At 36.0% G+C, this 16,178-nt stretch overlaps 1 protein-coding gene and 1 pseudogene across 1 annotated transcript in view; one reads left to right on the top strand and one right to left on the bottom strand.

Moving 5' to 3' along the window:
• Positions 1 to 7,569: 7,569 nt before the first annotated feature.
• Positions 7,570 to 8,202, top strand: LOC118851185 (annotated as a pseudogene).
• Positions 8,203 to 14,389: 6,187 nt separating this feature from the next.
• IL2RA (interleukin 2 receptor subunit alpha) overlaps positions 14,390 to 16,178 on the bottom strand; it is a 55,000-nt gene continuing 53,211 nt past the window's right edge. The window contains exon 9 of the mRNA XM_036761102.1: positions 14,390 to 15,256. Within this exon, the coding sequence (XP_036616997.1) occupies positions 15,145 to 15,256 (112 nt within the window). The 3' untranslated portion in view covers positions 14,390 to 15,144. The remainder of the gene's footprint in view (positions 15,257 to 16,178) is intronic.

Consider the following 16,178-nt stretch of genomic DNA (forward strand, 5'->3'; position numbering starts at 1 on the left):
TATGGCCACCCGCAAGTAACAACCTCTCTATACCTCTATAGCCTCACAATCCCTGTAGCATTTTTATCTACTCTCCCTCTATTCTGGAATCCATACTACAAACCTGTAATGGAAAAAGGACTGAACTTAAAGTTAGGAGACCTGGCTTCTGGTCACTCTATTTCATTAACTTGATGTGAAGCTTTATGAAGAAGGCATTAATGTTTCTGCATCTCACTTTCTTCATGTGGGGAAATATCTATCCAGTATATTTGTAATTGTGAATAAATCTCATGATTTACTGTGAGAATTAAATGAGATGGGTGTGAAAGAACTCTAAAAAATGAAGTCCTATAAAATGCAAGGAAGGCGTTTATTATTTTGTTTTTATCTTTTTTGATGAAATTCAAATGGAAATGACCAGAAGACAACTCATTATCTTGCTTTTATTCTTTTATAGTTGATTATATATGGCCGCAGCATACTCTCATCAGAGAAGGTGCTATATTCTATGAGCAAAGCAGAATTGAAGTAGCCCAAAAGAAACACGAGATGCTCAAATTTAAAGAATCTACCCCAAATGTTCACATGGACTCTGTGCCCAAGCTGTGGTAGAGCATTCCAAGTTCAGATTGGTCTGGTCAGCTATAGTCAGATACACTGTAATTTGACTCTTAAGATAGTGATGTCATTTTGGTTTTCTTCAAGAACGAAGGCCAACCACCATATACGGCCTCCTTCCCTTCCCTCCCCTCCCCTCTCCTCTACTGAAAGTAACAGATAGGATGAAAGGAATCATATGTTCCTTTTATCATGTGCCTCCCACACAAGTTTAGTTTTTTTCTGCTAGGTCTCTATGTTTTGAAAGCTTTTAGTTTTATGTAGTCTGGAGATTATGAATATTTGTAGGATAATACATTTAGAGATGGAGGGGACCTTGGAGGTCGTTAAATCTGTGTTCTCATTTTACAGATGAAGCATTGAGGCAAATAGAGGTTAAGTGACTTGCCCAGGAGTCAGTGTCTGAAGCCCAATTTGAACTCAGATTTTCCTGGCTCCAGGCCCAGTGCTCTATCTACTGTACCACCTAGCTGACCACTTGTAATAATGGCTACCATTCCTTAAGGTTTCCAAAGTGCTTTATAAATATCTCATTTTATTCTCACAACAACCCTGGAAGGTGGGTGCTATTATTATCCTCATTTTACAGATGAGGAACTGAGGCAAACAGAGGTTAAAGTGACTTACCCAAGGTCACTCACATGAGGCTAGAACTGAACCCAGGTGTTCCTAACTCCAGGTATAATACTCTATCTAGTGTGATATCTAGCTGCCCTAACTTTGCCTGCAATCAAGCAGAATGGAGGAAATGCTTATTTTAGAATATTTGTGAAAGAATAGTCTACAACATTAAGACCTAGACTTAAAAAAAGGAAAAGGATTTATTTGTACAGTGATAGTTATAGCAGCTCTTTTTGTGGTGGCAAAGAATTGGAAATTGAGGAGATGCCCATCATTTGGGAGAATGGCTGAGCAAGTTGTGGTTTATGATGGTGATGGAATACTATTGTGCTGTAAGAAATGACAAGCGGGATGATTTCAGAAAAACCTGGAAAGACTTTTATGAACTGAGGCAGAGTGAAATGAGAAGAACAGGAGAACATTGTGCACAGTAACAACAATATTGTATGATGATCAACTTTGAATAACTTAACTATTCTCAGCAACACGATGGTCCAAGACAATTCCAAAGGACTCATGATGAAAAATGCTATCCACCTCCAGAAAAAGAACTGGAATATTTGTCATTTTCTTTATTTGTGTCTGTGTGATGTGCGTCCCACATGTGTGGCTTTTTTGGTCTGTGTTTTCTTTCACAACATGACTACAATAATATATATGCTTTGCATGAATATACATGTATAACCTATGTCAAATTGCTTACTGTCCTATGGAAGGGGGAGGAGGGGAGTGAGACAATTTGGACCTCAATATTTTTAAAAAATAAATTAAAAATTAATTGGAACAAAATAAAATATTATTAAAAAAAAACTCATTGCAAGTGTACCTAGGAATTTTACAATAGTAATCCAGAATTTTTCAAACTATGTTCATTTGCATTGACTGAATAAATCTATGAAAAAGAAAAAAAACCTAGACCTGCTAGAATAGTTTAATATTCCATTTATATTCCCATCATTTAGCAAAGTATCTAGCACTTAATAAATGCTTCCTTCTTCATCCTTAGTTTGCCAAATCTTACTGTTGTCTACATCCACATCTCTCAAATATATACTCATACAATCAATTAATAAACATTTATTAGGCACCTACTCATGTGCCAAGCACTATTTTCCATCTTTGTGCTTTTATTCTGGCTATCTTCTATGCCTGGAATGCATTTTCTCCTCACCTTCACTTCATAGAATCCCTCACTTCCTTCAAGTTTAACTCAAGCATCACTTTGCACGAAACTATTTCTGGTATTCTCCAACTGCTAGAGACTTCCCTCTTTCAGAAATGATTCTTGAATGGATTCTATCTATTTGTATACATATTGTTTCACTGATAGAATTTAAGCTCCTTGAGGGCAGAGATTGTTTTTTCTTTTGCCTTTGTGTCCAGATATTTAATAAACAAGTGTGATGGATTGTTACATACCTTTGTACATAGTTATATTCATATTTGAAGTCTCTCTTTCCCCTCCTAAGGATCAAAGGATTGTTGTGTGTTAGAAGTTTATTCCCCCTTCCTTAATGAATCTGAGTTAGTATCAATATGTAAAAATCAAGAGAAAAACCTATAAGCATTCCACCAATAAGCTTTTGATCCTGACTTGACAAAAAAAAAAATCCAAGGCCATCTTCCTGGCAATGGCTGGCCAATTTAGAGGCCAAACTCCTTGGAGAGTTTAATGGCTACTGTACTATATATATCTATGTAGTTTTAATTGATTCTTACTTTCTTTTGTTTTCACCTCCAAACCCAGCTACTCCACCTGTCTCTTCTTTCATAACTCCAAAAGTAATTGTCCAACTGGGCCCAAATGGCTCCATGGAACCTAAGATCATAGCTATGATTCTTCACATTTCCCTTGTTAAGCAGTCCTATGATTTTCACCCATCTCAATCAATTATTATATTTAAAGATTCCAAAGCATAGATCTGGTAGCAGAACTAACAGTTTACACCTTACCCCCTACTGCTCTTGATAGGGCTGCCTGTCTTCTTCTAGTTGGAAAGAGTAAAAGTGGACATCTGGGAGCTTCTTAGAGGGGTGGGGAACCTGCAGCCTCAAGACTACATGTGGCCCTCTAGGTCCTCAAGTATGGCCCTTTGACTGAATCCAAACTTCATAGAACAAATCCCACCCTGGTCTAGACCCTCTGCTTGAAGAGGGCAGCCAAGGAATTCACTTCATTATTTCCTACCCAGATGACCTTCTGAATTGCATGGTTTCCAAAAACTATGAGTCTGCAATATAAAGTCAACTCCAAAACTCATACCTCCTCAGATAATCCCCACCCCCACCCCAGGCTGGAGGATTTCATCATTCCATCCCCCCACCCCAACTTTCCTCCCACCTTCAGCTTTTTATGTATTATCTTCCCTCACTAAATTGTGAGCTCCTTAAGGGCAGAGGTTGTCTTATTCCTTGCTTTGTATCCTGAGGACTTATACAATGCCTGGCACATAGTAGACAATCAGTAAACATTTATTTGCTATTGACCCTCAAAAAGGAGGGATCATGTCTAATGTATATAGCACCAGAGTTATAAATATTGTTATCAATAAAAGAGATAAAAAGAGAAATAATTCTGGAGTTTACCAGTTGATGATATGTTTGATCTTCGATTTCTGGGAATGGTGATTTACATGGTTTCTGGAAAAGAGGAGTCAGAAACTGAATAATCAATCATTCTTCCCCTTAATTATGCAAAGAGAATCAATTGGGACACTCAATTTTGGGGTGATGGCTCACTTACTCTTTCCTTTAAAACACAATAATCAGATAATAGTAATTGGATATTCAGGAGCAAAGTTTCCTTTTCTCCCTACCGTCCAAGCTGAGACCTTATGAACATACTCTGGTTTTTTTATTGGTAAAATAATTTTTGTGCTATCTACCTCATACTTTTTTGTTTTTAACTTTAACTTTGTTATTTTTTCTATTTGGTAATTAATTAGTCCTTCCAATAGCCCCTCCTTCAACTCAACAACAAAAAATAAAAATAAAACGTTCACAGCAAATATGCATAGTCAAGCAAGACGTATTTCCACATTGGTCATGTTCAAAATGTATAGCTCATTCTTCATTTTAAGTCTGACATCTCTCTGTCAGAAGGTGAAAGGCATGCTTCATCTTTGGCCTTCTGGAATCACCATTTGTGATTGCATTGATCAGAGCTTTAAAGTGTTTTAAAGTTGTTTTGATTTGTAGTGTTTCCTTAGCTCTGCGCACTTCACTCAGCATCAGTTCATACAGGTCTTCCCAATTTCCTTTGTAAATGGCAACTTTGTAATTTTTATGGCCCAATAATCCATCACTTTTGGATCCCATTATATGTTTAGACATTTCCTAATGAATGGGCACCCTATTAATATCCAATTTTTTTGTTACTGCAAAAAGAGCAGATAGAAATACTTTTGTAAATATAAGTTGTTTTGCTCTTTCTTTGACAATATAGATAGATCTAGTAGTGGCAATGTTGGGTGAATTTTTGGGCATTGTTCTAAATTGTTTTCCAGAATGACTAGACCAATTCACAGCTCCATCACAACAGTGCATTAGTACACTTGCTTTTCCGCAACCCCTCCGATATTTGTCGTTTTGGGGGATCATCTTTGCTAATCTGATGGGTATAAGGTGAAACTTCAGAGTTGTTTTAATTTCCATTTCTCTGATTATTAATTTTGATGGTTCTCTGGGTGATAGCTTTGAGAGAGAAGACGGATGATTCCAAACTCATTTCAGAGTGCTGAAGGAAAAGACTCTGGAAAGAAGTTGACATGAGAGGAACTAGCATTAGAGACTACATTAAGGACTTTGAGGAATTTCCCCTTGGATGAGATCTAGGACTCCCTCTCGTGGCTGAGCTGAGTCATCTCACTCTTAACAGGAGAGCTCCTTCTCTCTTGTCTGCTATATTTTCTTATATGACTTCTGTTTTTGCTACTGATTTGGATAAATGGGTTTCTTTCCTGATTGCTCTGTACAGAACTGTATTTTGTGGGAAATTAAGCCTTAGATATAAAGCTTGGGGTCCATTAGCTTGAACGTGAAAACCACATCCCCTAGACTAAATAGTGTTTGAGGGAGTAAATATAATTCTAACGTGGTACCTCCTCTTTCTGAGGAGAGCAGAGTGGCCATACTTTTAGACCAACATCCTGCTTCTCTTCCTGGCAGGAAGGGTAGAGGAAGAAGAGGCTAGAGATGTCTACCCTGCCCTCTTCAAGTCACAAAGTAACATCCCTGCTACATGGAGGGGATAGACTTTTACTATACTTATAAATGTGAATATATATATATGTATATATATATATGTATACATGTGCATGCATACACATATGTATATCTTGAGTATGAGACCTTTATCATTGAAACAGGCTGCAAAGATCTTTTCCCCAATTATCAGTTTCTCCTATAATTTTAATTGTATTGGTTTTGTTTATGCAAAATCTTTTAAATCTTATGTGAGCTTCTCTATTTTTGTTTAATTATAAACTCTCTCATCCATAAATGTGAAATATAATTTCTTCCTTGCTCATGATATCATTTTTTATATATGCTGTATATTCATTGGATATTTCCTCATCTTGCTCCTACTGGACCTACTCCCCACTGGTGAGGAAATTGAGGGGATTAGGACAACAAATGGTTGTGTGGGAATTGAGTGAACCACACTGACTCAATCTTGTGACTCAATTCTGCAGCTAGCTCAGTTCTCTTTCTATTCAACTAAGGGTCTAGTCCAATTTCTGTATTGTGAGAAAACTTTATTCATTTGTGGGAATTGGGAGAAAACCTTATTGCATTATTCGAACCTAGCCCTGCATGTCTGGGAAACTGGATCACCTCTCCTTGCTGCTTAGAGACCATTAACTAAGGACCTAGATTATGTTGATCAGAAACTCAATCAGATCCAAAGATTGATACAAGGAGTGTCTCACGAATGTACATCTCAAGCAACCCATATATCTTACCTGAAAACTAGTGTCATACTGACCAGTTATTATTTCCATGTTTCTTTGATTGTTTACAGACTCTTGAAGGGAGTGAAACACTTCTTTTACCAAATTCAGGCAATTGCCCCCGTTCACTCTCTCCCTCCCAACTTGGAAGGTCCCTAATCTTTCCTCCAATTACAAATCAGATTACCTAATGTTGTATTGTTTTCTTTCAATTAATTGGCTTTATTTTATTAATTTTTTTAAATGTATAAACATCTGTCTCTCCCTGTATTTGGAGTCCAGCCCTAAGCTGAGGAAGGGGCCTGGCCCTGATTTGTTAGGCATTCATTGACCAATAAATCGATATGCTTGGAAGATTAAACCTTTGTTTCCTCAGTCATTTTATCTTTCACCCACCATGCTGGTCTCTACTGGACATGTAGTCTTCCAGTACTGCTCTGATGGATACTCTTTGTATGGATATTACACATCTGGACTTGTAGTCTTCTTCAGATGCCTCCTGGAATATGTTTGATTGGGCATGTGGAAATGAAGCTTTTATCTGTTTCCACCTTTTGACTCTAGCTGTAGTCCTTGGCTAAAAACATTAGTTCCTCATGAGAAGAGTGGAATTTGCCAAGCTTTTTTATTTCAGAAGCCAGATTTTTTCAAAGCTCTTTTAGTGAAGGAGCCACTTTTTTCTCAGCCATAGGACCAGCAACTCAAATATTTGGACCTGTGATTTCATTGATTTGGAACTTCCCTTGTATAGATCACAGCCCATGCATGCCTGCCTAAGCTGTGTGATTGTTGTTTGTGTTCTTATGTAAGTTTGCTACAGAGGTCCACCCTGACTATGGCTATTTACCTATTATCCTACCCCCTTGACACATGGCCAGTCCATCATCTTTTCCTACCATACATTTCCTTGCTGAATCTTTTATTCCTGATCTTTAAAGTTTCTCATTGATTATATATTGCAGCCTGCTCATACCTAGCATGCTTTTCTCTATTACCCTCTGTGTGATATTCATTTTCAATTCTTCAAAGACTATTGCATTGGGGTAATTCAGGAAAATTTGCTATTTCCCCAGAATAATCTAGCCTGTTTCCGGCATTACTTTTTACTCCTTCTTTTAAATTCTCAGTTTAGCTCATTGTAATACTGTATTGTCTGACCTAGATATACATACTGCCTTATGACTAAGAGAGAAGAAATTCTAGGAAGTGCTACCAGCATCCCTCTGGTCCACTTGAGCCCCTGGGCACCCTCCCTCTTTTAGGAGCAGCTGAGCCCAAAACTGTTACTACCAGACTACTTGAGTCATGATTTCCATAACAATGAGAATGCCTTTATTTTGTATATAGATAACTCCTGTAAAGATTTTGTACAGGTCAAACTCTCAGCAGCCTCCCTATGAAGGTGAGGAAGGTGCCCAGTGCAGTGCAGATGAGTTTGACACGAGATGAAGAGCCAGTGGAAAATGAACAGACTTCAGGTATCATGGCTTACCCTTATCTCTTGGGAATTGTTCTCATTTCCTAGGTTTATGTTCTCTTTCAGGTTGTAAATTTAAAGATTTTAGGAGAAATCTCCAAAAGGGCATGGGAGAACTAAAGAACTGTGGTATACAAGCTATGTTTGTATTCTGTACTAGAGGAGAGTTATCAAAATAGTGGGTACCAAAACTTTCAGGCTTCTATTGGCAGCATGGAATCATTATTCACCACCATCCCATGCTAGATGGAGATAACCCTGACATAGACTGATGCTGTGGACTCCTGCAGGAGCTTGCAGTCTGTCTTGAAAATAAACAGAAAATATTAATATTGTTATGGAGGACTTGGGTGATCTTGTTTTGTACCAGCTTGCTTCCTACTATGCTTATCTGATACAGTATCACCACAGCAGGCAATTGACAGCCTTTGAGTTTAAGAGGATCTGGGGCCATACAGACTATAAAGCAATATAATTATCTCCACAATTTCTGAGACAAACTGGTTGCACGTCTGTCAACGAAAGATAGTATCAAGAGCTGTATCTAGGTAAAGAACAATATCAACGTACTACGCGTAAATAAAATGCTTTCTAAAATTTTATATAGTCAACAGAAACTGTTACTAATGTAACCAATTCAAACGAAAACATGCCTGTACAGATATATCCCTGAAGTTTTTTTTGATAGTATTCAATTTATGTTCTTATTTGAGGGTATTAGATGCATAAAAATATCCTTCCTGTAAAAGGGCCCCTTGTCTGTTTTATATGATACTGTATTGTATGATTGCATTCAACATCATTTATCCCTATGTAGTGCTAATTAGTAAGAGGAATAGAAACTACCGTGGTTCTTGATGTCACTACATAGTGTTTGACTATGAGAAGACTGGAAATTCCTCTGGGTACCTTGGTTTTTTATTTTTATTGATTCTGGTTTACTTGCTTTTAATGGTCTGCATCCCAACTGTTTGTCTGGCTTTTTCTCTCTATATATATAATTTGTCTGTTTTTTTTTCTCTCTATGGATCCCATATGGATTTTTTCAATTACTTTTCTATTTTTAACCATTAAAATTATATGGATATCAGTTTTCTTTGAAGATCTGTACTATAATTGCTTATTGTTGATTTTAACCAACCTAGATTGGATCACATGCATTGACTCAACTAAATTAAGAAAATCTAACCTAATTGAACATCCCTTCTCAAACCAATTTAATAAAGAGGTATCCTGATTTAAATTATACTCCCAACAATACCCAAAACTCTCACATGAACTTTAGACAAGGAAGACAACAATATTCAAGGTCACTTAGTTTTAATTGGCTAATAGGCAATGATGCCATACTCTATAGTGTATTGCCGTGTCTCCAAAGTATAATTAGTTTCCACTGTACTTTAACACTGGGAAACTCTAAAGGAAGTTTTTGTCTGTCACACAGTCCAACAACTAAAGTACAGCATGCTATTGGAATAATTGTAGTACTTGAAAGAAGTGCTTCAAAATGATTATCAGTGTTTTCAAGAACTATAAACCACAGGACCTGTTCTATGACACAAAACTCATTATATTAATGTCTATTTTAGTTAATTAGAAAGTTAACTCATAGTAGTACTAAGGAATATATAAAAAATGATGTATCGCATTAATATCTGAGTGAAAGTCCTAGGAACTTAAATTACTACCTTAAACCACAAATGCCAATGCACATTACCAAAAGCAGTGAAAGTTCAGGAGCAATGAAGTAGCACAGAGATTTCATTAGAAATCACATTCTACAATTTGAATAAAAGCACAACCTAAACAAACTTTCTAAACAGTTTTGAATCTTCATTTTGCTTTCACATATTAGAGATTATGCTGCCAACTCTTCTATTCAGGATAATGGAGAAAGCTAATGCCTTGGTTAACTAAGCTCAACTAAATACTCACTGTTATATCTAAGTTTCTATTTAAATGCCATTTTTATACCTATTAACATGTAGAATCCTCTTAACTAAATTATTTTAAACAGCAAGAAAACATCATTTTCTGTATGATAGAAACACAATACAAAAGAAACTTACTGCTCCAAACAGTGCAAGGAAATGTAGTTAGTGTACGGCATGATAGATGGAGGAAACAATTTCTTTGCCTGAACTTAGGGGAAGGAGTTCGTTATGAATGACACAGCCAAAATGGGGGGAGGGAGGTGAGGAGAGAATAAAAAAATAATCTGGAAGAGTTTGACAATTCACAAACCAAATAAGAAGTAACTGCATTTTAAATTAATAGCTTAATTACCAACCTAGGATGCCATTAACATAGGCCACATAAACCACAAATACTTTGTAACAGTTTTTATTAAATATTTAAATGCAGAATAAATCCATTGAGCTATAAGTACCAATTTTAAGTACATTTTCTTTGGTCACATAAGAAAACAAGCAAAATGCTAAAATAAACTATATTTTGTTTGTCTTGTCATTCTTAATGTCCAGACTTATCTCTTGTTCTAGTATACTACTTAATTACTCTATGACTTCCAGGAGAGAGGACAAGAAAATTTGTAACCAAGAAAAAGTAGATTATGTATAGTAAAAATCCCTGACAATTTAAACTTAAAATCTGAAATGCCAATTCTGAAATACATCAAGATGTTCTTCAAATAGATGTATAACGAACACTACCAAAAGCACTAGTGCTTCTGAAGTGACACCCTTAGTACATTGTAGCAGCACCACATAGTTAATACTGTTTTCCACCTCCCAAGAAACCAAATGCTAGAGTTAAAATTTGTTGATTAAAATTATATCCTTAGTCTAACTAAAATAGTATTTTTTTATAAGTACAAAGTAATAGCTATAGCTGGTTTTTCCTCAAAACAAGCTATTACATATTGATTCACTGGGATTTATTAATGTCCAAATATTCTTTGCATAGCAGTAAACAAGTATAATACTAATACTAAAGAGCTTGCCTCTGGTAAATAACAATATAAATTATTTCACTTTTTACAACTGGTATAAAAACTTGCAAAAAATTTAAGAATGAATATCTTATACTACTGGTGGTACAGTTATTGAGATTTTCTTCCCTGCTGAAATGATTATTGCTATGTCAAAATACAGTTCTTGTTCATTAGCGCTTCTGAATAACTTGCAGTTATATTGTATGATTTCTTGCCAGACATACGTTATGGAAAGGCTTATGAAAAGATCAGAGATACCACATAAATGTATTTGCAATTTTGATAAATTTCTTGGTACAAAAATGTCCAAGCTAACTGAAAATCTGCTGCTGTATATAGGATTTTCTAGGACCATTCTAATGTTAACTTACGTGAAAACTGATGCTCAACAAACACTGCATTTGTAGACAACCCAAGGGGAAGGGATGCTAATTTGTTTATTCCAAATCAATAGCACCAAAGAAGGTATTATATTTCTATATCTGTATTTTGACTTAATTGTATTTGATTGAAACATTAAAAATTCGACATTAAAAAAGATTTTGTACAAGTGGGAGAGTATGCGTACAGGTTGGCAGTTATTGGTGTTTCTTTGATTGCTTTTTAAAGAATTAATGTTCAAAGATATTTTCCTTGATTGACATATATGTATATATACACACACATATATAATATACACATATATGTATATGTACATATGTCCCCCCCATCTGTAAATAAGGGTGTTGGGTTTGGTTTCTCAGATTTCTTTCTAAAAGAGTCAGTGTAGCAAAGTAAGAGAGAACTAGTCACAGAACCAGGAAAACTGCATTCAGGGCTCACCTCTGACACACCCTGGGTATATAACCCTGAGGAAATCACTTGCCTTTTAGTGTTCAAGGCAACTCTCTAAGTTATACAGTATTTTCTGATCTGGATTGTAAAGGGAGTTTCCTCACATTGCCTACATTGATGAAATCACAGATCTCAATAAATAAAATCCTTCCAATTGAAGCTGTGCCTGTTTTGTATGAATTAGCTCATGGTGCTAGAGAGGCCAAGGCTGTTTATTGACTTTTTTATAACCAGAAATTACTATTCATTACAGCCAGCTGTCTGAAAAAAAAGTGTCTGTGGGAGGACATACTTGGCAAGAGTCATTCAATGTTTCCACACCAGGAGAAAAAGAATATATTCATATTCTTATTTGAGAATGCTCCTGAAATCTTTCGTGACATTTTCTTTGGAAGTAAAAGTCAGCTACCTATTTATTTCATTTACTATTTCAACATTATTTTTATAAATTCTGCAGACAATGAGAGTCAAATAATTTTGGGAATAAGTCTTTGTGAATGAAACTAGGCCGTTGTCCTTTGAAATCCTTAAGTTGGCTTGCTCTAGGCTAAGTGTGGGAGGAGTTAGTAAAGAAAGAATATGGTTATAAGATGAAATTTGCTCTATTGGAAGAATAGGAGCATGCTTACAAACATTCACATTTCTCCTTTGTTATGGCTCATCTTTAGAAACTGGTCCATTTGTAATAGCATCTATTTGTTAATGGCAAATTAGCCCTGGACAAATCAAAAGAACTGTGCTGTGAGTGGAGAATAGATGTTTTTTTGAATTGATTCACACCATTTAAACCCCCTTAAAACCAACTCATTTTGAAATAGTATTCCTCATGACATTGTAATACCTACCTTGTGTTATAGACATTATTTAATATCTAATTTGTATTAAGCTGAAAAATAAAACACTTCATAAAAGCACTTCTCTACTATGAATAATTTTGAGAATTTTGCTTAGCTGAAAGTCAAAGAAGTTGCAGAACTTGCTGCCTGGACAGAAAATTATCAATTTGGCCTAGCTCTACTCAGAGCTAATAGTCCTAATAGTTTCAAATGTCCCTAAAATGCATATTTTAAAAATTTGGATAGGTCCCACTTGGTCATACGCTTATCTGAAAATAGATTTCTAAACATGGTTTGTAACATATATACCAACTAACGTACAAAGCATCATTGTATTTACATGGGGCATTGCTTTGTGCATACTCAGATCACTTGACATGGAACACCTATGTGGGAGATACTAGGGACCTGCTTTTGGGAGACCTTCTACATTCCCCTACTATCTGGGTGAGGATAGCCTTTTCCCATTGGTTGCATAGCCAGAACTGCCTACCACTTTACATTCCTTCTGGCAGCATTCAAAGGGCGAGCAGCCTGTTCACTCACATCCTGGGTCCCCCCAATCATTAGGGCCTATGGCCCCAAGAAATGGGCTCTGGTTTTTTCCCCTGTTCTTTTCAGTTCTGGGCACAGGTGCTGAATGATAAGCCATGATGATGGAGGCAGGATTTCAGGCCAGATTTTTGCAGCCAGCCTAGCAAGGAAGTCAGGATTCCTAAGTCTCGAGTCCAAGGTGAACTTTGGATTTAGAACTTTGCTGGATCTATGCTGGTTCTACCAAGGACTATTTAGGCATTGAGTTAAGTTATGAAACCAAAAAGAACTCCAACTCACACATTTGCTAAGAGCTGCTCTCTACAATGTATGTTAGTCAATGTTAGTCTTATCATACATTCTGATTTAACCAAATACAGTCAAAGATGTACAATTAACCAATTGATTGACTTAAGTTTATGTTTATACTTCACATATTCTAGTCAGTCACTTGTTGCGGGTCAAGATTATAGGTGGTTAGCCTGGGTGTTTCACTGATATCTTTGGAATGTCAGGAAAAAATAAAGAAGGCCTCTGGCATATTGAGGGACCTTGTGTAGCAAACTTATGGGAAGACATAGACAAGAGTCACATAGGATGGGTAAGCATGAATGGGTTGAGAGCTTTATTATTAGAAGGAACATTAAAATCAATGAGATCACAGATATACTAGTGTATTTGAGTTATAATCTAGTCCCAGTGATAACCATTTAAAATCCTTTGAGTCCTAAATTTCTATAATATAATCAGAGTGCCCAAGTGGATATAGTACTGTGTTAGATGCTATATAAAGTTATAAACCCAAGTTACTTGCATTCTTGAAGTTTATAATCTAGAGTAGTCATTCCCAGTGAAGACTAGGAAGAATCAAGCTAAAAAAGGAACTGTAAGCTAAAAAGGAAAAAAAGTCATTTATCTGCAGCTTTTAGTATGTTTACCATGAATTTTTAAATAAGCAAACATTTTAAAAATGCCTGTGAGGATACAAATACAAACAAAACAAAACAATCTTACTCAAAGAGCCTAAAGAAACCAGGGCAGGTCATCAAGGTCATCGATTGGAGCAAAAGGGTCAGGTATCACTTATATTTGTGCTGGGGTATTGTTTGTGTCATTTTGTATTAGGAAGTTGGGACAAAAATAAGGCAGATCTCAAAGGAGCAGTCTTTTCTTTACACTCCATGTAGTTTCAAGGAATATCCTATTTTTAGTAGCTAACAAATCTTCATTCATAAAAACAAACTAGAGTAATTTGTAGGTAAGACATCTCTGGATGATCTTGTCTTTCCTTCACTCATCTGAAATTTTAGACATGACACCCACTAAATAAATGGTGGCAAAGGGTTGTACCGTAAGGCAGGAGCTATATAGTTCTAGTTTTGCTTTAAAATTTTTTTATAACCTTAAGCAAATCACTTCCCCTCTTTTTGCTTCAGCTTTCTCATTGTTCCCTCTAGTTCTGAGATATAGATATTGACAAGCAATATATTAAAAAAGGTCAAGAAAAGAAGACAAAGGGAATAAGAGGGAGTACCCAGGGTATGGGAAAAGAATGAAGGACATGCCTTCAGGAGAAGAGAAGGAAGATTATGTAGTTTATTTGTGCTATAAGTTTCAAGGGTAGGCTAGAGATGAGGGATTAGGGGTTAAACAGTAGATCCAAGTAGGCAGGTGATTTAAAAATGGTCATTCTCCTCTCATTTGCCCTTAAGCCTGGGAAGTCAGGTCAAACATATTAGTCATTATTCCATCCCCTTGAGAATGAAAAGAACATGCAATAAAACTGAAAAATCATTACAAAGTATTAGATGGGTGTGTGTGTTCGTGTCCTTTCTCTGTCACCCCACAACCAAATAAAAATCTCTTTTAAGGCAGAAAGCAAGTCTTATTTATCTTTGTATCTCTTCAAGGCTCAGCACAGTACACAGCCATTGGTTAATAAACATTTTGTTGAATGAATGAATGAATGAATGGAATCAAAGCGTAACGTAAAGGAAAGTTATTATTTTAGACTAGTGAAGAGCTCTATTTTTTTCTCTCTCTCTACTAGGGCATATTAGTAGAGAGCTCACCAGCTTGTCACAACAAATGGATCAAGATGGACTATGTTTAGAAGCTGATAGAACACAAAATTTATTCTGTAAAGCATTCCTAATGGGTGCTGATCTTTGTTTTTGATGTAACTATGGAGCTGTGTCTTCCCTCTTAAGCCAGGGGATCAAATACGCCAATAACTGAAAGATTTGCTGCCATTAATATTGGCTTGACAGGTGAACATTTAGCTTATGTGGTTGCTCCTTGGGATGTCAGGGAAAAACAAGAAAGGCTTCTAGCACACTAAGCAGACAAGAGTCCTACAGCATTGTCAGGCATGTGATTCTTGCCACAGTATTGTTGGCTTCTTACTTCTCTTTTTCTGGACTTTTCTTTGTCAGTTCGCCGTCTCCTCCTGCAGTAATACAATACAAGCACAGTTATATAAAATAATATAATACAGTTCCAGGTAAATTGCTATTCTCTATTCTTGTTATAAGGAGAAGAAATTAAAATTAAAATTTTATAGCTGCTTTGGCTTTAAATTCCATTCTAGGATACTGTTACTGTCAGGACACTGACAATATTTGGCCACAAGTTTTCATAAATCTTCAGTGACTCGCCAGACTAGAGACCAAAGCTAACCGTCTTTCTAAGCTGTTTCTCTTTGTACTACTGTTATTATGTAATTTTTTCTATTGATTCTGATCACTTCATTCTGCATTAGTTCATAAAGTTTTTTCCAGGTTTCTCTGAAACTATTTTGTAGCATCTTCTGGAACAGTTCTATTCTATTACATTTGTATATAAGTTGATTGGCCATTTCCAATAGATGGGCCCCCTTTTAGTTCCCAGTTCTTTACTACTACATAAAGAGTTGCTGAAAAATATTTTATACATATGCATAACTTTCTCTTTCTTTGAACTCTTTGGGGCACAGATCTAATAGTAGTATTGTTGGGTCAAAGGAGATGCACATCTTCAAATTGCTTTCCAGAAAGGCTGGACCAATTCACAGACCCATCAGTGGTATACTGCTATGCATGTATCAACACCATACTTCCAATAATTGTCATTTTCTTTTTCATTATCTTTGTCAACCTAATATGTGTGAGAATGAACCTCAGAGTTGTTTTAATTTGCATTTCTCTAATTATTAGTGGCTTGGAGTCTTTTTTCATTTGTTTCTTGATAGGTGGGATTTTCTCTTTTGAATATTGCCAATTCACGTCCTTTGACCTATTAGATAATAGCTCTTATTCTTATAATTCTCATATCTTGCATATGAGACCATTATCAGAGAAATTTGCTGCAAATATTTTCCCTAGTTATGTGTT

This window comes from Trichosurus vulpecula, chromosome 5, assembly GCF_011100635.1.
Source record: "Trichosurus vulpecula isolate mTriVul1 chromosome 5, mTriVul1.pri, whole genome shotgun sequence".
NCBI classification, from domain to species: domain Eukaryota; kingdom Metazoa; phylum Chordata; class Mammalia; order Diprotodontia; family Phalangeridae; genus Trichosurus; species Trichosurus vulpecula.